At 37.3% G+C, this 23,271-nt stretch overlaps 1 protein-coding gene across 3 annotated transcripts; it reads left to right on the top strand.

Annotated features, from left to right (window-relative positions):
* The first annotated feature begins 13,964 nt into the window (after positions 1 to 13,964).
* On the top strand, positions 13,965 to 23,263 carry LOC113038624 (NAD kinase 2, mitochondrial-like). Of its 3 annotated transcripts, none has more exons than XM_026196202.1 (12): positions 13,968 to 14,891; positions 15,787 to 15,875; positions 15,972 to 16,060; positions 16,183 to 16,264; positions 16,342 to 16,425; positions 16,897 to 17,033; positions 20,168 to 20,255; positions 20,391 to 20,534; positions 20,613 to 20,668; positions 20,782 to 20,835; positions 21,067 to 21,190; positions 22,614 to 23,263. In XM_026196202.1, exons 1-12 carry the CDS (start codon positions 14,652 to 14,654, stop codon positions 22,747 to 22,749), a joined length of 1,323 nt encoding a protein of 440 aa, XP_026051987.1. In that variant the 5' UTR covers positions 13,968 to 14,651; the 3' UTR covers positions 22,750 to 23,263. The 3 variants fall into 3 exon arrangements, with proteins under 3 accessions (XP_026051989.1, XP_026051987.1, XP_026051988.1); XM_026196203.1 differs by having other exon boundaries at positions 13,970 to 14,891; positions 20,439 to 20,534; XM_026196204.1 differs by lacking the exons at positions 20,782 to 20,835; positions 21,067 to 21,190 and having other exon boundaries at positions 13,965 to 14,891.
* Positions 23,264 to 23,271: the final 8 nt, after the last annotated feature.

The following is a 23,271-nucleotide window of genomic DNA, read 5'->3' as shown; positions in this document are numbered from 1 at the left end:
CTTGCAAACGCTCATCTAGGCCAGAGGTGGGTAGAGTACCCAAAAACTTTACTCAAGTAAAAGTAAAAGTAATTCTAGAAATATTTACTCAAGTAAAAGTAAAAGTACTAGTCTTGAATAGTTACTTGAATAAGAGTAAAAGAGTATCGGATAAAAAATCTACTCAAGTAGTTAGTTACTAGTTACTTTGGGTCATATATACGGAGCCTTTTTTTATATAGATATATAGACAAAAAATTTATGTAATGTATGTGTGTGTGTATAAATGTATATATTTCATCAGCCTTTAATCCAATTTATGTAATTTATTATAAAACCCTGTCTGTTTATTTAAGTAACAAATATAGGTGTCATGCCATAACATATTTTTAATACGACTGACTTTATTTTAAATGTGAATTTAACATTGAAAGTTAATGTGATATAAATATTGCTACTAATCTTTCATTGTTCAGAAAGAGAGCAAATAACATTTACATTATTAAACATAATTTTCACTGACAGTCTAGATTTCATTCACTCTCAGAAACTACCATTAAAATCACTGAAACTGTTAACACTGTGAAATCAATATCTTAATTATAGATTCGTACACACATCTGCACTTTGTTGTTTCTGACGAGAGAATTCGGCAGAAAGAGGTATTCAGTAAGTGAGCGAGTGAAGGAAGCACCGGCATTTCAGCGATGACTCATCGGAACACCTCTGATTGGCCATTGCATTCAAAAGCTCAACAGAACCGTGTGTGATTGGTTAATGCGCAGCGCTGTAAAAACGCGTCTGTCTCTGGCTCAGCGCCAGCAAGCGATCACAGATCTGAATTTAGCAGCTGATGATATGACTTGCTGAACGTACTCGCACTGGTGTGATTGTATTAAAATTAATAAAATCTTAATCGGCTATTCTTTGTCTTTTGGAAGCTGCATTCAACCTGTTATAAGCCACACACGTACAACAAACTAATGTCACAGTGGTGTTGTGTACTGTAATCGAATGTAGCCCAAGTTATTACCTGTTAAACAGTAGACAGCACACGCGTTCATCTAATAAGGATCTCCATCGTAAACAAAGAATAGCCTTTGCAGATTAGCTTTCAATTCATAGCAGTTCCATAGCCCCGTTTTCAACGCTGCTAATATTCTTAAACGTTACAACTCTGAGTGAACTGCTTCAGAGCTCAGCGCGTGCAGCATGGAACTGAACGACTCAATCAAACTGATTCATGAACCAATTCACTCGTTTGCCAATTGGTTTGATCAAGCCTTTGAACAGAGTTGACTCAAAAGAATGAATCATTCGCGAATGGGCATCGCTCATTGTCCAGAGAAAAGTAGACGGCGCGTTTGGAATAAACTGAAGCATTTATTGCATTAAGATAAAGTAACGAGAGGGGCGTCGCCCACAGTAACGAAGTAAAAGTACAGATTTTTCCCAAAAAATTTACTCAAGTAAGAGTATAAAGTACCCATCTTTAAATATACTCCGAAAAGTATTCGTTACCCCGAAAAATAACTCAAGTAAATGTAACGAAGTAAATGTAACTCGTTACTACCCACCTCTGATCTAGGCTCAGAGATGAAGCTGTTCCAAAGGGGTCTTGCTGAGTGGAAAAAAATCTAATTATAAAATTACACATTTTTCAGGAGTACACAAAGCATTCTGCATGCAGACTTACAGAGAAGAACCAGGATCCAGCATTGAGACTGTCTCTCCAAGTAATCATGGCAGGTGAGGTGTGTGTCCAGTTTGGGAACACGTCTTTTACATTAGTTGTCCTGCGTAGGTTATTTTCGTGCATTCTCAAAAGACATGCAGGTGTTTTCAGGAGCAAGCTGAGAGAAGATAGAACCAAGGATTTGCTTTTTTTTCAGTCTGCACGTGGTACATTGTGTGTCTGCTAAATCCGTTAGTGCCACAGTGTTTGATATAATTGTTTGAGAAATATTAAACTACAAGAATGTTCACAAACTGGTCAATTTAGAGATTTTGTGTGACTTTTCCAGCTTGCATCTGTAGAGTTCATTTACAAAACAAACATTTAAAGGCTTATTTCTCAAAATTTGTTTTTCTCTTGCATTGAGCCATAAGTCCCCACTTCAGCAGCAATTTTACATAAACCAGATTTTTTATAATTTTACTTCTGTGTATACAGAGGGGTTTGTTCCTATATATTTTTTTATAATTGTATGTAATTGAGTGCACATTTTACAGGGTAATTCATAATTTCCCTCTTTAAACATAACCTTTCCAAAAACTTGTAATAAATGTTTTCAATTCTTAATGCAATCGATTAAACAGAGAAGTATAGTGATATCTATGTTTTTTTTTACCCTATTCATCTGGGGTATCTTGCTTAAACTACAAAAGAAGAGAGTATATTATTACAGAAAAAAACTTTTAATATTCAAAGGTTTGTGCTTGAACCTAAAAAGCCTAAGAAGAATAATGAAGTGTACCACTGGTGCTCCCCTGTGTCCAATTAAAGAAGGAGCTGATCCCAGACTGCTCCTCTCTTTAATGCAGGGGAGTATAAGCCCATAGGAACCAGGTACAGAGTCACTAGAACAGTTATATACAGCACCATGATGGCCATCCGTCTCACTGACACAGACACACGCAGAGAATTCACTGTAAGAATATGCATTTCAGTCACATAAGATGCATAATGGTGGTGCAAAAACAAGTACCGTATTTTTGGGACTATAAGTCGCACCTGAGTATAAGTCATTTTAGTCCAAAAATACGTCATGATGAGGAAAAAAACATATACAAGTCGCACTGCCAGAGAAAGAATAAGACAGAAGTCAAGGGTCAAGAGCCCAACTAAAGCAAACACTGATCTCTAACATGGTTACTTCAAATGAAACAATAAATCAACATCTAAACCTTAGTTCATTCTCAATAAGATCTTCTGTAGACGTCTGACAGAAATAAAGTCAGTCTGGTTATTAATAAGTGGAGCTGGTGATGCTGTTTGTGGGGTTGTTTAATCAGATCTTGAGAGATTTCTTGTATTTTATTTCAGTTGATTTCATCTAAGGCTGTGTCTGAAGTCAGATGTAGTAGTTATTTTGTTTCTCTTTTCTTCAGTGATTCTGTTTGTTAACAGCAGCTGTTCATCACTAATTGTCAATCAGCACTTAGTTAATCACTTAATTACTTAAATGCAAAGTTTTAAAACTTACATGCACTGTTAACTATTTTCTTGTATTTTTACAGTACAGTACTGGCAGCAGGGTTGCCAGCAAGTTACTGTATTGTGATTTACAGTAATTATACTGTAATTCAATTTACAGTACACAAGGCCAGTACTGTAATTGTACAAAACAGTATTTTACTGTATTTTTACAACATTTTCTCATTTTAGTCTGCTTCTGCTGTAATTAATACGGTATTGTACTGCAATATCTATATTGATTCATTACTGCTAAATATTACTATAATTTTCAAAATAATTACTAATTACGTTAATATTGTGATTATAATATGTAGTTATTTCAGTATATAAATATATAGGAAGTAATATTATAATTATACTTCAGAATACCTGTCCAAATCAAAAGACAACCCAAACAATGTTCTTGTCAAAAATGTTTTATTCAATCAATTAAAACTATTACAACCATTTCATTTAAAACCATTGAATGTTCAGTGCATCATCAATTCACAGGTATTAATGGCTTTTAAAGGGATAGCTGACACAAAAATAAACATTCTGTCATCATTTACTCACCCTCATGTTGTTCCAAACCTGTATGAATTTATTCCTTCTGTTGAACACAAAAGATGATATTTTCAAGAATGTTGGTAACCAGACAGTTGATGGTAGCCTTTGATTTCTATAATAGGAAAAAAAAAACCTATAGAAGTCAGTGGGTGCCGTCAGCTGTCTGGTTACCAGTATTCTTTAAAATATCTTCTGTTTCCAACAAAAGGATGCAATTCATACAGGTTTGGAACAACTTGAGGGTGTGTAAACAATGACAGAATTTCCATTTTTGGGTCAACTATCCCTTTAAGTTTGCACAAATGTAAATGAAACAAAAACATACAAGAAAAGAGAACTTGAGGATTGTGTTGAGTAAAAGAATGACAAATGAGCAATAACAACTTAAAACAACAACAACAACAACAAGTGTCCCACTAACAGTGGGTGGTGAGTGCAGGCTTCAGTTTGAAGTTTTCCATTCAAACTCCATCAAGGACTGAATAAAACTATTAACATGTGGGTTGATGGATGTCACCTTCCTCTGCACCAACCTCTTGGTCCTCTTGCTAACTCCCTGACTGGCAGTACACTTTACCTGTCTGGCATTTCCATCTTCAGGGTTGATTCTGACCAGGAACCTGTTAGCAATATCATACCAGTTAATAAATGTTTAAAAAAAAAAAAAAGACTAATGCACTCAAACTTTTTCTCAAATTCCTCCCGTCCTCCAACTTTTATTTTGTTACTCAACTGTTCCACACATTATTTAAATACAATACAAAAGTGTAATGCAGAAAGAAATTCACTTGCCTCTGAACAAGCTCTAGTGTACAAGCAGCAGACTCCTGGTACTCGATGTTGAAGATGTAGTAGCTTGCGAAAATCACTGCAAAGGCAGTTATAAATGTGTCACTGCTTTCCAGTGTCAAGATAATGTTTCCCTCAATTGAGAGCATCCACTTGGATGCTGTCATAATTGAATGTCCTGAAAATGAAAGAACACAATGTTAATTACCTAAAATGTTTTATTCCAAAAACAACATTGTCAACAAAGTCCATGAATGACTTAACTCAATTCTTAAATGTTGCAATTTATACATTACTGTTTGTACACATTCATAGAATATAATAAAAGTGAATAAAAATACTTATGTTGATACAGCTGTGTGTGTGAGAGTGGGTGTGAGTGTTTATCTGTGAGTGGATATGAGTGTAGCTGTAAAACATCTGTGCATGAGTATGTACAGTATGTGTGTAGCTGTACAAACATCTGAGAGTATGTACAGCATATTTACGTGTTTGTATGTGTGTGTGAGTGAGTGGGTGAATGTGTGTGTTTGAGTGAGTGGGTGTATGCATGTGAATATGAATTTGTATATGTGAGTATTTAGCTGTACAACTATCTGTAAGTATGTACGTGTTTGTATGTGTGAGTGAGTGGGCGTATGAGTGAATATGAGCATGAATGTTTGAGTGTCTGTGAGAGTGTGTTTATTTGAGTATGTTTGTGTTTATGTGAATGTGTAAATGGGTGTATGAGTATGTGTGTATATGAGTGTAGGTGTACAAACATATGTAAGTGTGAATACTGTTTGAGTATGTTTGTGAGTATGTGTAAGTAAGTGAGTGTATGATGGTGAATATGAGCTTATGTGTGAGTGTCTATGAGAGTGAGAGTGTTTATGAGTATGCATATATGTAAGTGTGTGGGTGAATGAGCATGTATGTGTGAGTGTCTGTGAGAGTGTGTATGAGTAAGTATGTGTGTTAGTGTGTGTCTATGAGAGTGTCTGAGTTTGTGTGAGTGAGTTTACAAAGTGTGTGTTAGTGTGTTCCAGTGTGTATGATATGTTTGATATGTGTGTGTGTGTGTGTGTGTGTGTGTGTGTGTGTGTGCATAAATAATAAATTGTAGTGAAAAACCACATACTTACCAAGCATAATGAGCCTGGGTGTGTCTGGTATCACCTGCTGTGCCTCAATGTCTGCCTGGGTTGCCTTGACCTAAACATATTAAAACAACATGAATCAAAGTGCAGAATATGAAGTAGCTACTATACATAAAACATGAGTATAATGAGTACAACTTGTGAAATATTGTCAGTGATATTTTTCTTTCTTAGAATACTTTTCCACTGCTTATTTATTATTTAAATTTCCTATCTTAATAAAAATATTTAAAATATTGTCTTTGCACAAAGACTCAGGGGGAGTACAAACTTTTTCATGTCCTTGTAGGCAAAATAAACAATAGATGTGTTTGAGATACTTACATCTGCCAGTATGAACAGGGATTCCATCGCCTCCCTGAAGAAGGCCATCAAAAGCAGGACAACTGAAGTCGCCATCAGATCTTGGTCTTGTAGGGTTCTTGAGTCATTCTCCATCTCAGTCAGCAGAGACTGAATCTCCCCTCTCCACTTCAACTTCTGATGCTGGAAGAAGTCTCAATCTGTGTAGAAGATGAACCAAGGTCTTAGGGGTTTGGAGAGACGTGAGGATGAGTAATTAATGACGGAATTTTCATTTTTGGGTGAAGTAACCCTTTAAAACATTGTATTAAAATGGCTAATACTTACAGAAAACTCATTCCCAGGCTGCAAAAATAAGTGGCCCACACTGTAGAGCTGTAAGAAATCAAAATACATTTTATTCAATTACGCGTTACTTGCCGTGGATGTATAAGTTAACACATCACTGTATTTCATTCAATCCAACAGTACATCTAACATATAGTAAAAAATTATAAGCCTCTGTTTCTGATTTTTTTTTAAATTTTTACACTTTTTTTTGGCATGCATGGGTCTTTGTTGACTAATAGATCATTATTAACTTTGATAAAGGCAATTTATACCTTTATTCATATTTTTAATTAATCATTATTTGTCATTGCAATCGCAATGCTACAGAACTGGGTCTCCCGCCTTAATTAAATGAAATCCCTGAAGCCCAAATCACATATTTACGTTGCAGATGAAAATAACATATTTTTTAAGCCTTTTTTAGATTTTTTTTTTGTTTGTTTCTAAACGACTTCAAATAGACCGCGACGCGCTGCAGCACATCATCCGGGAAACAGTCACAGACTGCAAATCTTTTTAGCAGTTGGAGCACAGTGTCTATTATAATACTATAATTTCTTGGTGACAGGCTCGGATCGAACATTATGGAAAGGATCCCTACAGAGACATATTAGTTATTAATCCTACCAGACTCCATTAGCAAATATAGTAATTTTACCTCACAGACCATTGTAAAACACACTACATTCAAATTCGACATAAACAAAATAAAACTCACAGTAACAATCTTCAACAATCACTAGGTCTGGTTTGGTCGAAATAAATCAGGTATAATTCGCCGAGTTAACGTTAGATGAAAATGACGGGACAAGAGGGAAACAGCGAGTAATGTTAGACATTTAAAGTTAACTCTCTAACGGTGTTTTTGCAACGTTCGCTGGCTAAACTTCCACTGTCATTTCACACTAAAAGCTATGTACTCCTTAAACCTAATTATAAAATTTAAAATTAACTTACCAAACTTCCAGATTTCCACAGAGAGAGACGTTCAGACATCTGTAAGTGAGCTGCGGCAGTTGTGTTGTGACGTCGTCTGTCAGGTGACGCGCTGTTTACAGCAATTCTGTATTATTGCCTGGCATATTACAGCCAAGTTACAGCTAGGTTACAGCAACACTAAAATATTCTGTAAAATGTTCCCGCTCAAACAATATTACTCAGAATGCAATGCAAATTACAGTATTTTACTGTAATATAAAAATGAAGTATTGTACTGTAGGTTTTTACAGTAATGTGCTGCTAAATCTACAGCGACATTTAACAGTGTGGTTTAAATCAAGGCAATCTATTTACTCAAACGGTTTGAGTAAAGTTTACTTATCAGGTTTTACAGTGCTATTTCTTTTGTCTGTTTTCTTAATTGCAGAATATTTATCATGTGCATCCAGTCCTTCGTGCTGTCTTTGCTGTAAACTGGTTTAAAGGGACAGAAGTGAGAGACTTATTTACCCTCATTTGATAAAACTGTTTTGAAAAAAAAATATTTTACATTTAGAAATTTCTAGAATATCTGCTTCGGGTTTTTTGTTAGTGTAAAAACTTTTCCAAAATAAAAAAGTAAGTAAGTGAAATTTTCACTTATTTTTCACAAAATCTTGAAGTGTTCCTGTAGCTCAGTGGTAGAACATTGCATTAGCGAGTGCAAGTTTGGGGGTTCGATTCCCCAGGAACACATGATAGGTGAAAATTGTTAGCCTGAATACACTTTAAGATGCTTTGGATAAAAGTGTCTGCTAAATGCATTAATTTAATATTATTTAATTAAATTTTACTCAATAAAATGTACTTTTTTTTTTTTTTTTTTTTTTTTTTACTTAACTTAGTTAAGTAAATTTACTTAATTTCCAAATGTGTTAAATTTACTTGAAAAATGCTTGTGCAAAAACTTGCCAAATAAAAATTAACTAAATTTACTTATTGCTTTTTTCAGTGTACTTACATGAATGGGGTCTGTTATCACAGGGACAGCTCCATTTTTTAAGGGCAAACGATGTGAAAATCCAGCGTTGACCTGGACCTTGTTTATAAAACATTCGTCACTCAAATGACCAGAACACACAAAGGCACTTGATACACTCCGTTGCTGCCCCAGAAAAACAAACGGCATCCACTGTTCATGTAACTGGTTCTTGGGGAAGCTGAACATGTTAATTTTCCATCACATCCAAAAATGCACTTATTTGGAGGCATTCTCGAACAATCCTATGCAGCGCTGACGACGATTTTGAAACGCCTTGATGTGCGCGGTCTCGCTCTCCTCTGGTCAATGTGTGTGCGGGCACGCTTTTCTGGGAGAAATGCTCATATAAGGAGTTCCGTTCTCATCTATGTCATTAGATCCACGATCTAAAAAAAAAACTTGTACCACTCTTAAGAGTTTCCACATAGAAATTCTCAGTGATTCTTCTAAATTATTTTTTTAAACTTTGCCCATGTTTAGCATGAGAATCTCTTTAACACTGTGAACAACTCTGTATGCACGAAACACCGGATCTTTTTGAAACAGTTCACCAAATCGAACTGAATCGTTTCAAACGATTCGCGTCTCCAATACACATTAATTGATGAGTTTTGTGCACTACAGGCGCGTATCGTATGCGATATCATAATTGTTGTTTTAACAATGTGCGATTTGACGTTAGGGAGTAAACACCCCTACAGTTGATTTTTTACAACAGCTCAATAAACAATACGTCATTGAGACTTACGTTTTAGACACCATATTGTCTCTATATCACCAACAAAAAAATATTCCAAACACAGCCACTATGGAAGCATATGGGTAGCAATATTCAATTTGGAATGTAATATGCAAAATGACAGTGCAATGTGTAAAATAGCAATGCATTTCTGTATTTACATTTACATTTTCCAATACATTTGTGCAACCTTTGGTGCAAAATGGAAATGAAAATTAAATTAAATCATTTTCATTTGCCATTTCACACACTAGTTTTAATATGTAAAATTAATTCTAATTTTAACGCTTTATAAGTTGCAAAATTAAAATGAAAATGTATTACAGAAATTATTAGATATGTATAAAAATGTTCAAGCAAAAACTGTGGCAAAATCATCATTCAAATGCTATTTTTCTTAATTGCATTAACACTCACAGTCAAGACACTTACAATTGCATTTTCATTCAGTGTCCCGCAATGAATGTAGCAAAATTCAATGTGCACATTGAAAATGCATTCCGAGCCGATCACGTTTTCGCCCCCTCCCGCCATGTCAATCACTGCGTGAACAAGGCGGGGCTTCCAGAAGGTCAAGAGACTCAAGACTCAAGGGGCCCTATCTTGCAACCAGCGCAATTGACTTTGTACACCAACGCATGTGTCATTCCTATCTTGCACCCGCGCAAAGCGCGCTTTTCCCTCCACAGAAGCACGTCGCTAAACTAGTGAATGAACTTGCGCTCCCTGGGCGGTTCAGCGCAAAAAAGGAGGCGTGTTCCGGCGCAAACAATCCCTGGTGCTATTTTGCTGTTCCATTAAACAATTGCGCCACTGACCAGAAAAAACCTAGTCTAAAGTCAGTGGCGCGTTGCGCGTTGTTCATTATGCTATTTTAAGGGCGCATGCTTGACCATAATGTATAGCGTGCACAAGGCGCATACACTTTGCTCATGTAATCTACACAGATGCAACAGTTATTTTTGCAAATCATAAATTGTTATACTAAAAAAATATTAACACATGAGATGACGGAAATCATTGTGGTGTGCCACGAAGATGTGAACAAAATAGGCATAAATCTAGCTTACAAATTATTCAGGCTAATTATTCTCCCATCCCCATACAACACCACTTCTCTGTCTTTCACTGCTCTTACAAGAACATCAGTCTCCTCGGCTGTGAACCGCTCCTGGCGTGCGCCTGGTAAATACGCCATAATAATAGCAATCCATAATGGAACTTGCGCACCTGCTTTTAAAGGGAATGTTGGATGACGCTCTGATTGGTTTATTTCACGTTACGCCCAAACCACACCTATGAATAATGAAGCTGCTTCAGACCAACCCACTTTAGATTTGCGCCGGGCGCAAGAGCCATTTATCCCGCCGGGAAAATAGCAACAGCGCCGAGACCCGCCCACAAACTTACTTGCGCTTTGACACTTGCGTTTCAGATCGTTAAAATAGGGTCCAAGAAGAGGCTCAAGACTTCAAGTGAGAGAACATGGACAAGACAGATGGTCCATGTATGTTTTGATCATTTCGGTTTATGGCTTCAATATTTCATTCGCAATTGTGGGCGGATCTGAAACGCTGCTTTCATCTGATTGGTCGAATCGCTCCACTTTGAGCTCGGTCTTAACAGTTCCATGTCTGTAACATTTACCACTCTCATCTTTTAAGTCATAAGGCACTAGGAATGTGTGTGTGACATTAATAAATAATTGTGAAAATTAATATAGTTACATTTCTTAAATAAATTAGTAATATTCATTTTATTACATACTAAATTGAATGATGCTTCTCTTTTAAGTCTTCTTTGTTGGGCTTGAGAAAGACAACATATATTTATCGTATTTTCCAGACTATAAGTCGCACTTCTTTTCATAGTTTGGCTGGTCCTGTGATTTACAGTCAGGTGCGACTTATTTATCAAAATTAATTTGACATGAACCAAGTTAAATGAACCAAGATCTACAGCCTACAGCCGCGAGAGGGCACTCTATGCTGCTCAGTGCTCCTGTAGCCTACACTGAAAACATAGAGCGCCCTCTCGCGGCTGTAGACGGTAATGTTTTCTCTTGGTTCTGAATAAACGTGACTAAGTCCAGTACGACTTATATATGTTTTTTTCCTCATCATGACGTATTTTTGGACTGATGCAAATTATACTTAGGTGCGACTTATAGTCCGAAAAATACTGGTAACATTATTATTATTATTTATTATGAGAGTAATTGACACAGACTAGAACTTTAATGTTTCACCAAATTCAGCTCAGATCTTCAGACTCATCTGACTCGCGTTGCTGTATAACTGGCCAGACTTACCTTCCCAAAAAATCCTATTTAATTTTATTTCATAAATGTAACTATATTTATTTCCACTTCACTGTTATCCAAAGAGACATAACTATTTGCACTGTTTTTATCAGTGGGACAATATTTATACAATATATAACCTAGAAATAATTTAACAGGGTCTCTTGCAAGTCGCAGCAGCACGAATTATGTGCCCAGCTACATCTGATTCAAATATTATGCTAATTAACAGTGAGCGGTGGTTTCAGACATTACAGTGCTTCACTCGCACTGACTCTTATTCTGCCTGAAAAAATGAAAAGACCAAGCTGAAGGTGGAGCGATTCGACCAATCAGATGATAGCAGCGTTTCAGCTCCGCCCACAAATGCGAATGAAATATTGAAGCCATAAACCGAAATGATCAAAACATACGCGGACAAACTGTCTTGTCAATGTTCTCTCACTTGAATCCTCTTCTTGAGTCTTGAGTCTCTTGACCTTCTGTAAGCCCCGCCTTGTTCACGTAGTGATTGACATGGCGCAATGGGTGGACACTAGGGGTGTAACGGTTCACAAAATTCACGGTTCGGTTCGATACGATACACTGATGTCACGGTTCGGTTCGGTTCGGTTCGATACGTTTTAGATACAGCAAAATGTAAAAACATCTCAACTTTTCAGAATGCCGCAAGCGCACCGCGGGTCATGTGACAAGAACCAACCAATCAGCTTCATCCTTTCCCGTAACAACGTTGAGAGCTCAGCCAAGATGAAGGAACAGCTGATCATAGTTGTATATGGATTGCAATTTTGAAATAAATTCAGTAGCAGAGCTACTGCAAGCGATTTTTAGAGCTGCAAATCCATTTATCCTTCGCTGAAATTTCCGCGTCTCATGGAGAGAGCACGTCATTGTTGCTTAGCAAAGACAGACGCCTCAGGAGAAAGACGCGCTTAGCGTTTTCCATGCGTTTTTAGGCACGATATGTGAACTGCCCCTAAGGCGCTCGCTCACTCAGCACGCGCTGAAGGCTCGTTGCAAAATGTCTAATGCATTTAACAGACCAGAAATATAAGATCCTAAAATAACCAACAGGTCTGGTGTTTGGGTTGGATTCCCTGTAAGCTATAGTGTCTAAATGCTGCAGGGATAGTTTGCTGCGTGCATGTTTCTCCTTTTTTTCGTCTTTTCCCAGATAGTACTGACGCATATATCCCAGATATTCCCGCTGTTTTTTTTTTTTTTTTTTTGTAATCCCGCTGGTGTACCCTGTCATGTTGCAGATGCGACATACCGTTGTTTATTTATCCACCACTCTCTTGCCATCACCATTATAGCTTAAAGGGAATCCAAAGTGCACCCAAACACCAGACCTGTTGGTTATTGGAGGATCTTCTCATTTCTAGTCTGTTAAACGCATTGGCTATTTTGCAACGAGCCTTCAGCGTGTACTGAGTGAGCGAGCGCCTGACTGAGTAGCCTAACATAAACATATAAGATGGTGTTTTTTTCTTCTTCGGGAGTGTCAGGGGCGTTGCCTGTTACGTTGTTTGGGTTATTGGGCTACCTTGTTGAACGCATATCATTATATTTCTTTCTCTCTCTTTTTTTTTTTTTTTTCAAATATAATTAATTACTCCAACGAACCGTTCGGTATACATAATGCGTACCGCGTACCGAACCGAAAGCGTCGTACCGAACGGTTCAATACGAATACGCGTATCGTTACACCCCTAGTGGACACGTGACCAGCTCGGAATGCATTTTCAATATGCACATTGAATTTTGCTACATTCATTGCGGGACACTATAATAAATAAATTTTATGCATTTGTATTTGCAGGTAAAATCCATTAATGTCTTGCATTAAACGGTGTGTGTATACATCTAAATGCCACTTCAGATGCAGCTTCTGTGTTCATTTAATTTGCTTGGTAACAGCCCCAAATTTCTTATTATTCTAATTCACTGATTAAGTAAGAATTTGAATTAAAAAAAGTATTTTAGGGGGAAAAAAATGGTTTTATAAAGGTAAAAAAAAAAACAAGCCCATAAAATGTAAATATCAGTTTAAAGTTATTGGAAAAGATTACTTTCTATTCAGTGTGAAATAAAAGAAAATAATAATAATAATAATAATAATAATGTTTAATCATTTGAGATTACCTAACATAATCTTTGATGATTTTACAGAAGGCATCCAGGTTAAGGATAACTGAGTTTATTAAATTAATAAAAATAAACAAACTTTATCTTCTATATTTCTATATTTCCAGTTTGTATTGTGGATCATTCATTGAAACATTTAATCTGATTCGCATGCTCAAGAATCTTTTATCTTGAAAAATTATTTATGCTACTAATGCCCACTGACTTGGTTTTATAAACTACCTTACTCAGTATTGTTGCAATGTAGGAATATTGGTTTAAGAAACGCAAGTTTGTACAGTACATTGTGTTGCACACTTGCATACAGCAGGCTTTCAAGAAAAAGGTGATAGAAAAAGTAATGGGGGCCTGTGCCCCAGTAGAGCTTTAGGTCTAGCAACGCCCCTGGTTCAACAACTGGAATTACCGTAAAATGGTTATACGATTCTAGAAGCCTTACGGTAGACGGGTAAAAGCTAGATGTCTAAACTTCACACTGGGCGCAAGTAAAGAATGGGCACACTAGTGCACAAAAACTCTATACAAAGCCACGCCCACCGAGTCAGCGCTACGTGCTTTAAAGATGGCGGCACGTGTGAGTGTGGGATCTGATGTTTTTATTAGCCTCAAGTTTGTGATTTGAAGTTCTGCATATAGGAAGACGCTAAACGTCAGGTTTCCGTAGATCGCTCAGACTCGCGCTCTCTGTCGTTAATATAGACGGGGATGTGATTGCTCACCGCGCTTGGAGAGGTAGAGTTGGTGGCCAGTTTGGCATGCTACAACTGACAGCTGTAATCAGCTAACTGTTAGCTGTTCACATACACTTAAGGGCATCGTGCACGAAAACTTCAGCAAATGTGACCTGCACTTCCAAAACTACGAGACCAGCGGGTGAGAACCTGCTAACGTTAGTCAGAGCCACAGCCTTAGGTGCTTTGCCATTGGTCACTCACTGAATGATTCTGCTTCCATCAACTACATTAACACTTTACGACCACCTTATTTAAACCAGTCTTGTGTGTTTAGTAGACTTTACATTGCTTTTATTTACTTTGCCTAACACCAGCAGCATTTTGAAGCCCGTAAAGCCATTTTAATAGATTTCTCGCGGTAAGTTAGTAGTTTTGACAGGGCAGGATTAAAGCACCGAATGACTGACAGTTTTCATGGTGTAATTAATTGTTTGGTTTCCGGTTATTTTCCCAATATTATTTTGCGGGAGTAATATGCTATCCCGAGCCTTAAGAAAATCTCTTTCCTATGGAAATCCACTAGTGGCGGGTTTCACTGGGAGCTGTTGTAGTCGTGTGTGTTTTCATCAGACCGCCGCGTGTAAAGTTTCCTCGCGAGCTGAAAGCGGCTTCACACCGGCGAAGGTGGCTGTTGTGACTAAAACCACACGATATGAATTCGAGCAGCAGAGATATCGCTATGCGGGACTGTCGGAGGAGGATTTCAAACAGCTGGTAAGCAGACACTTGTGAAGAAGTGAATACACCTGTTAATCTCTGCGCATTGACTAAAAACATCGGTTTGTCTTGTTACTAAATCTAAAAACAAAATCTATCCACTGACGGTGAGGTTATTGTAATATTTGCATACTAAAAGTTGACCCCTCCCACTTTTGCAGCAGCCTTGGTTTAGGAATTATTTATCCCTATCATTTTCCCAAGGGGATTTACAAATAATAATAATAATAATAATAATAATAATAATAAATAAAGGTATTTTTAAAGAGTTTTATGCCATGACGCAACCAGTTTCGAGGTGAAACATATTACAGACTGATTTGAAGCAAAAAAGTATTACAATCTACAGTACTATGAAGCATTACAAAAGCAATCAAACTAAAAATGATGCAGAAATATTTAACTATTGATTTTACTGCAAAATATACATAATATGCATACAAAAATAGTCAAGTAGTTTGATTGCTTATGAAAACCGCCACTCTACTCTTGCTGTTTTTACAACTTCTTTTATGGAAGAAAAAATAATAGTTTACTTTTTTATGCATTTCTAAATTCAGCATATATTATTTGTTGTGCTTCATGGGAGTGTACAGGCACTAAAGAGTTATTTTGGCACAATTTTGGCAGGACGATGGCTTCAATAAAAGCAAATATCAGTTAACAACCTCATAGCTCACAGATCATTCATATTACACATTACATTATCTACTATTGTCAGTTTGATTCAGCAGCATGAAAAATAGGCTTAAATATTTAAAAGGTCACCAACAATGCCAAGTCCAGGGTCCAAATCCAACTAACACCCCAATATACACAGTTTTTTTTTTTTTTTTTAAGAAGAATTACACCATTTATGATATTTAATCCTGTCTTCTACTTGTCATCACAGCTTGCCCTGAAAGGATCCAGTTACAGTGGGCTTCTGGAGAGACACAATATACACACCATCAATGTTGGACAGATCGTGGACAGCCTACAGTAAGATGATGATGTTCAGAAATGGAAACTAATTCAAACAGGATTTGAATTAATTTTGAAACAATTTTCAAAATTGCCCTTCTTTTATTTTTGTAGGAAAGAAGGGATTGAGGTGCGCATTGTCAAAAGAGGCGAGTATGATGAGGACACCGTACGATGGGCCGATGCCATCATCTCTGCTGGAGGTAAAGCTCAGGATTTGCTTTTTAGGTTTGATCATTTTAACTGTGCACTGGTTGACACGTGAAAAATTTCATGTACTACTTTTCTCTTTTGTACAATTCAAACCGCCTTGTTTATTTCACAGGTGATGGCACCATGCTGCTAGTTGCCAGTAAAGTGTATGATAAGAACAAACCTGTATTGGGGGTCAATACAGACCCAGAAAGGTAATAAAAGCTATCCTACAATGAGTTGACATTTCCTGTTTGTTTTATAAATATATATTGTAGCTGTGTTTTTATAGGTCAGAGGGTCACCTGTGTTTACCTGTGCACTATACACATGCCTTTTCAGAGGCCTTACAGAAACTCAGGAAGGGTGAGTTCAGGTTGGTACGATCAGCAGTTATCCAATTTGCAGTCAGTTGTTTTCTTCCACTTCTCTTGCAGAAATACTCAGCAAAAGTACTTTTCCCTCTTGTTAAAGAAGTTTTAGTTCAAGTGAGCCATTCTTATTAAAAGTAAGTTTGATATAGACTGTGTACCCCACTGGAAAGTTAATATTACTAGCTAATAACTGTTTCTTATGGGATAAGGATTGGTTTTCTTCTTGGGGGAGGTGCTTGGCTGCTCAGAAACAATTAAATGTGTGTTAACAATTAAATTTGTCCACTAAAATTATAGTTGAATTAAACTGAATTAAATCCATTAATTCTGATGATTAGTACCTGACATACAAATATAATCCACCTCAGCCAACTTTATAAACTGATTAAATGTTTATGTTAATCTTCTATGATGTATCCCTATGTCTTTCCTTTCTCTTTTTTTTTTTTAAAGAAAGTTACTCTATTTGCTAGGTGGCAGTGGCGTCAGCGCATCCGTATGTACTTGGAGGGCACCGGGATCAACCCGACTCCAGTGGACCTGCATGAGCTGCAGCTGAGCCTGGAGCAGCACAAGAAGGCGCACCGCATCACTACAGACACTCAGAGCAGTACGCATCATTACTGTCTTAATACATCTCTCCTCTGTGCTGCTCTTCTGACTTCAGAGTCTTACAAATAATATCAAAAAAATGTCTAGGCCATATTTCACAGCAAAAGAAGGAGAAAAGATTAATTTTATTACTGTATTTCAATCATGAGAATTAGAGTGTTTAATGCACCTGCATTTTTTTCATAATAGTTTTATAAAATAGCATGTATCAACAGTTTTACAAAATTGTAAATACAGTATTGTTCAAAATAATAGCAGTACAATGTGACTAACCAGAATAATCAAGGTTTTTTGTATATTTTTTTATTGCTACGTGGCAAACAAGTTACCAGTAGGTTCAGTAGATTCTCAGAAAACAAATGAGACTCAGCATTCATGATATGCACGCTCTTAAGGCTGTGCAATTGGGCAATTAGTTGAATTAGTTGAAAGGGGTGTGTTCAAAAAAATAGCAGTGTGGCATTCAATCACTGAGGTCATCAATTTTGTGAAGAAACAGGTGTGAATCAGGTGGCCCCTATTTAAGGATGAAGCCAACACTTGTTGAACATGCATTTGAAAGCTGAGGAAAATGGGTCGTTCAAGACATTGTTCAGAAGAACAGCGTACTTTGATTAAAAAGTTGATTAGAGAGGGGAAAACCTATAAAGAGGTGCAAAAAATGATAGGCTGTTCAGCTAAAATGATCTCCAATGCCTTAAAATGGAGAGCAAAACCAGAGAGACGTGGAAGAAAACGGAAGACAACCATCAAAATGGATAGAAGAATAACCAGAATGGCAAAGGCTCAGCCAATGATCACCTCCAGGATGATCAAAGACAGTCTGGAGTTACCTGTAAGTACTGTGACAGTTAGAAGACGTCTGTGTGAAGCTAATCTATTTTCAAGAATCCCCCGCAAAGTCCCTCTGTTAAAAAAAAGGCATGTGCAGAAGAGGTTACAATTTGCCAAAGAACACATCAACTGGCCTAAAGAGAAATGGAGGAACATTTTGTGGACTGATGAGAGTAAAATTGTTCTTTTTGGGTCCAAGGGCCACAGGCAGTTTGTGAGACGACCCCCAAACTCTGAATTCAAGCCACAGTACACAGTGAAGACAGTGAAGCATGGAGGTGCAAGCATCATGATATGGGCATGTTTCTCCTACTATGGTGTTGGGCCTATTTTTCGCATACCAGGGATCATGGATCAGTTTGCATATGTTAAAATACTTGAAGAGGTCATGTTGCCCTATGCTGAAGAGGACATGCCCTTGAAATGGTTGTTTCAACAAGACAATGACCCAAAACACACTAGTAAACGGGCAAAGTCTTGGTTCCAAACCAACAAAATTAATGTTATGGAGTGGCCAGCCCAATCTCCAGACCTTAATCCAACTGAGAACTTGTGGGGTGATATCAAAAATGCTGTTTCAGAAGCAAAACCAAGAAATGTGAATGAATTGTGGAATGTTGTTAAAGAATCATGGAGTGGAATAACAGCTGAGAGGTGCCACAAGTTGGTTGACTCCATGCCACCCAGATGTCAAGCAGAAAACGGAAGACAACCATCAAAATGGATAGAAGAATAACCAGAATGGCAAAGGCTCAGCCAATGATCACCTCCAGGATGATCAAAGACAGTCTGGAGTTACCTGTAAGTACTGTGACAGTTAGAAGACGTCTGTGTGAAGCTAATCTATTTTCAAGAATCCCCCGCAAAGTCCCTCTGTTAAAAAAAAGGCATGTGCAGAAGAGGTTACAATTTGCCAAAGAACACATCAACTGGCCTAAAGAGAAATGGAGGAACATTTTGTGGACCGATGAGAGTAAAATTGTTCTTTTTGGGTCCAAGGGCCACAGGCAGTTTGTGAGACGACCCCCAAACTCTGAATTCAAGCCACAGTACACAGTGAAGACAGTGAAGCATGGAGGTGCAAGCATCATGATATGGGCATGTTTCTCCTACTATGGTGTTGGGCCTATTTTTCGCATACCAGGGATCATGGATCAGTTTGCATATGTTAAAATACTTGAAGAGGTCATGTTGCCCTATGCTGAAGAGGACATGCCCTTGAAATGGTTGTTTCAACAAGACAATGACCCAAAACACACTAGTAAACGGGCAAAGTCTTGGTTCCAAACCAACAAAATTAATGTTATGGAGTGGCCAGCCCAATCTCCAGACCTTAATCCAACTGAGAACTTGTGGGGTGATATCAAAAATGCTGTTTCAGAAGCAAAACCAAGAAATGTGAATGAATTGTGGAATGTTGTTAAAGAATCATGGAGTGGAATAACAGCTGAGAGGTGCCACAAGTTGGTTGACTCCATGCCACCCAGATGTCAAGCAGTTTTAAAAAACTGTGGTCATACAACTAAATATTAGTTTAGTGATTCACAGGATTGCTAAATCCCAGAAAAAAAAAATGTTTGTACAAAATAGTTTTGAGTTTGTACAGTCAAAGGTAGACACTGATATTTTTTTGAACACACCCCTTTCAACTAATTGCCCAATTGCACAGCCTTAAGAGCGTGCATATCATGAATGCTGGGTCTTGTTTGTTTTCTGACAATCTACTGAACCTACTGGTAACTTGTTTGCCACGTAGCAATAAAAAATATACTAAAAACCTTGATTATTCTGGTTAGTCACATTGTACTGCTATTATTTTTAACAATACTGTATATATATATATATATATATATATATATATATATATATATATATACACATATATATATATATATATATACACATATATATATAGTACATTCTGTAGTCATTTTCCTGGTTAGGTGTTTTATTCAAAATGAGATATTTTAAAGGATATTTTTAAAACCAAACAGTTGTTGGTCCCCATTGACTTCGATATTAGTGAAAGATATACTATGGAAGTCAATGAGGACCATCAATTGTTTAATTACCAGCATTCAGCATTCTTGTTTACCATAAGAAAGAAAATCATACAGGTTTGAAACGACATGAGGGTGAGGAAATGATGACGTTTTTATTTTAGAGGGGAACTTTCTTTAAAGGCAGTAACACTGCACACAGCTTTGATTACATTCTAAGAAAGTTTTGCTCTGAACATGTTTGTGTATTCTTTGTGTTCTACAGAAAAATAACAACGCTCTCATATTTTTGTGACAGGTATGACGCATAACAGTCTTGAAAGGCCTCATCTGCTTCCTGTCCGAGGGCTCAATGAGATCTTCATTGGGGAGTCCCTGTCCTCCAGGTATATGCCCCTGCCCACCATTCTGTGACATTTTGGGACCAGTCGCACCCCTCGAACATTTCATCAACCACTTGTCCTCCTTCACTCCATGCATCGCCCCATCTCCCCTTACTTGTGGATTTCTGTTTGCCACAGGTTGAAGTATAAATCCTTCAAACCTCATCTTACCCTCTCGCTTCATAGGGCTTCATACTATGAAATCTCCATCGACGACGGGCCGTGGGAGAAGCAGAAGAGCTCAGGCCTCAGCATTTGCACTGGAACTGGATCTAAAGCCTGGTCAGTTACTGAAGTGATCTTACAACACCTCATAAAAAAGGCAAGAGATTACCAAATCATTTTTTTTCCGTTGTCCAGGTCCTACAATATTAATAAGCTTGTGGAGCAGGCAGTGGAGGATGTCCTTAGAATAGGTTAGAAGCACTAAATCAATTTGTAAACATTCTGCATTACTTATGTTCTATGACAGAACAGTTTATAATCATCAGCTACTACAGGCACAATCTTCATCTTTTCTCTATCTTAGGTAAATTAAAAACCGGTTTGGATGTTCCTCTAAATCGGGAGTTCATTGCAAGTGGTGAGTTCAAAATACAATCTTTTTGTGTGTGTGTGTGTGTGTGTGTTCAAATGGCTTTTTTGTTTCCTTTAAATTTACAAAATTAAGATTCTGGGATTTTTTTCTTAAGTGTTTCTTATCCTTATGTTCAGTGATTGAAACATATATCATTTGTATTTTAAAATGACATTTTTGTAATTCATAAAATGAATATTCTGCATTTTAAATAATTAGTCCCTATTTTGTGTTCAGTGACTGAAACATACAACGAATCCCTGATCTTCAGCCCAGAGGAGGACACACTTTTCTTCAGTATAAGAGAGCCGATAGTCAACAGAGTATTTTCCAATAGTCGACAAAGAGGTTTTGCCAAAAAGTGCGTTTTAAATTCCATCTTCACAACTGTAAAATTAAATAAATAAATTTAAGTAAATAATTTTATAATAATTTAATACAATATTAGTCTTCTATGAACAAGCATGAACATTTTTAAAGGGGGGGTGAAATGCTATTACAGGCATACTGAGTTTTTTACACTGTTAAAGAGTTGGATTCCCATGCTAAACATGGACAAAGTTTCAAAAATTAAGTTGTACGTTTGAAGGAGTATTTCTGTTCCAAAAATACTCCTTCCGGTTTGTCACAAGTTTCGGAAAGTTTTTTTCGAGTATAGCTCTGTGTGACGTTAGATGGAGCGGAATTTCCTTATATGGGTCCTACAGGCACGTCTGCCGGAAGAGCGCGCGCTCCCGTATAGCAGAGCACTGAGAGCACAACAGGCATTCACTGATCAGAGCGAGAGCGTCGTGAAATGTCACAAAAGAAGTGTGTTTTTGGTTGCCAGGGCAAGACAACCCTGGACAGATTACCAAAAGAGAAACGGCAGTAAGGGACCAGTGGATGGAGTTTATTTTTTACAGAGCATCAACGGAGTTGTGCAAGTGTTTTTGTTTGTTCCCTGCATTTCGAAGATGGTTGTTTTACAAACAAGGTCCAGTTTGACGCCGGATTTGCACATCGTTTATTTCTTAAGGATAATGCAATCCCAACGAAAAGGGTCACGATTGTGTGTTGGAACCGCATGCGGTGAGAAAAACTGCTTCAAATATCTCTGTGTTGTTAACTTAGCTATCGGCGCGTAAGCACATCAAGTAAACAACATGCGATGTTGTCATCAAACTGCACTTTCCACATGTACAGCTTAAAAAAAAAAAAAAAGAAAAGACGACAGTGGAACTTAGTCATTTTCCAAAACCGCTAAGATAATATATACAGTTTCAGTAAATGCATACCACATAGAGACGTTGTTGCTGATGCTGCTCTTGTTAAATTTCAGCCTCTGGATCTGATTCTGGATCATAAATATACAGCTGAATCTGACTGTTAGCCATGGTTTGTTTTGGTTGGTTTTTTCCTCACGGTAATGTCACAACTTCCAAACGCTCTCAACGCAAAACCCTACTGGCGCTCGCGATTCTTTAGCTCCGCCCACACGTCACGCCTCCAGCCGGTCGTGTTTTTCCGGGAAAAATCAGTACAGACTATCTTTCTCTTATGAATATAATAAAATTAAACACTTTTTGGAGTTATGAAGGCTGCAGTACTACTCTATAGGTACTCAAGATTAACAGGATATTGAGTGAAAACGAGCATTTCAACCCCCCCTTTAATAATAAATACTGTAACATGGTTGCTTACTGTCTAATGCATTAACTATTTCTCCATGTTTTTGACCAAACAAGGCTGAAAGCTAATGCTGTGAAAACCTGCAGTGCTCATGCTCTTCTTGTTTTCGGTAGGGTTTGTGTCCGCTCAAGGTGTTGGGATGCCTGCATGGTGGTGGATGGTGGGACGTCCTTTGAGTTTAATGATGGTGCCATTGCTACAATCAGCTTAAATGAGGAGGACCTGTTGCGAACAGTCATTCTTGATTAAATCCTTTGATACATCAAACTCTTTATTTATTGAGGACTGAATGATTATCTTTAAGGCCAGACTTTGATGGGACAGTGGGTTCTTTAGGAACTGAGTTTTAAGGGAGGACGGGGTTTGCAGATGAAATGTATATTTATTGTCAGTTATATTAGTATATATACCAATATAACTTACTTAAATGACACTCTTATTTGCAGCCTTCAGAAATAACATTAAAACACTTTTCCCACCCAGATACGCCAGCATAATATCGTCACATCTGTTGGTGTATAATGTTCTAGAAATGAAATGCAGTTTATTGTTAAACACATTTAATCAAACTTTTTTGGAATACTGTTGTGACAAATGTGCACATAAGTATTTTGTAAATGTAGAAATCAAACATTTTTGAAATTGCAACCTGAAAAATACGTAATATTTTTGAAATACACAACAGGGCAAAATGTTGAATTGGGAGTCAAACTTCGTCAGGTCAAAGCATTATGCAAGCACTGGTTTAAAACACCAGAAATTATAAAAAAA

The sequence above is a fragment of the Carassius auratus genome, chromosome 21 (genome assembly GCF_003368295.1).
Source record: "Carassius auratus strain Wakin chromosome 21, ASM336829v1, whole genome shotgun sequence".
Lineage (NCBI taxonomy): Eukaryota > Metazoa > Chordata > Actinopteri > Cypriniformes > Cyprinidae > Carassius > Carassius auratus.
This window is presented reverse-complemented; position numbering and strand designations above follow the sequence as displayed.

Coding starts and splice junctions, on each gene's coding strand:
- LOC113038624 (XM_026196202.1), top strand. CDS start 14,652: ATGCTATCCCGAGCCTTAAGAAAATCTCTTTCCTATGGAAATCCACTA. Junction 16,265..16,341: donor GTCAATACAGACCCAGAAAG/GTAATAAAAGCT, acceptor GTGTTTTTATAG/GTCAGAGGGTCACCTGTGTT. Junction 20,535..20,612: donor GGAACTGGATCTAAAGCCTG/GTCAGTTACTGA, acceptor TCCGTTGTCCAG/GTCCTACAATATTAATAAGC.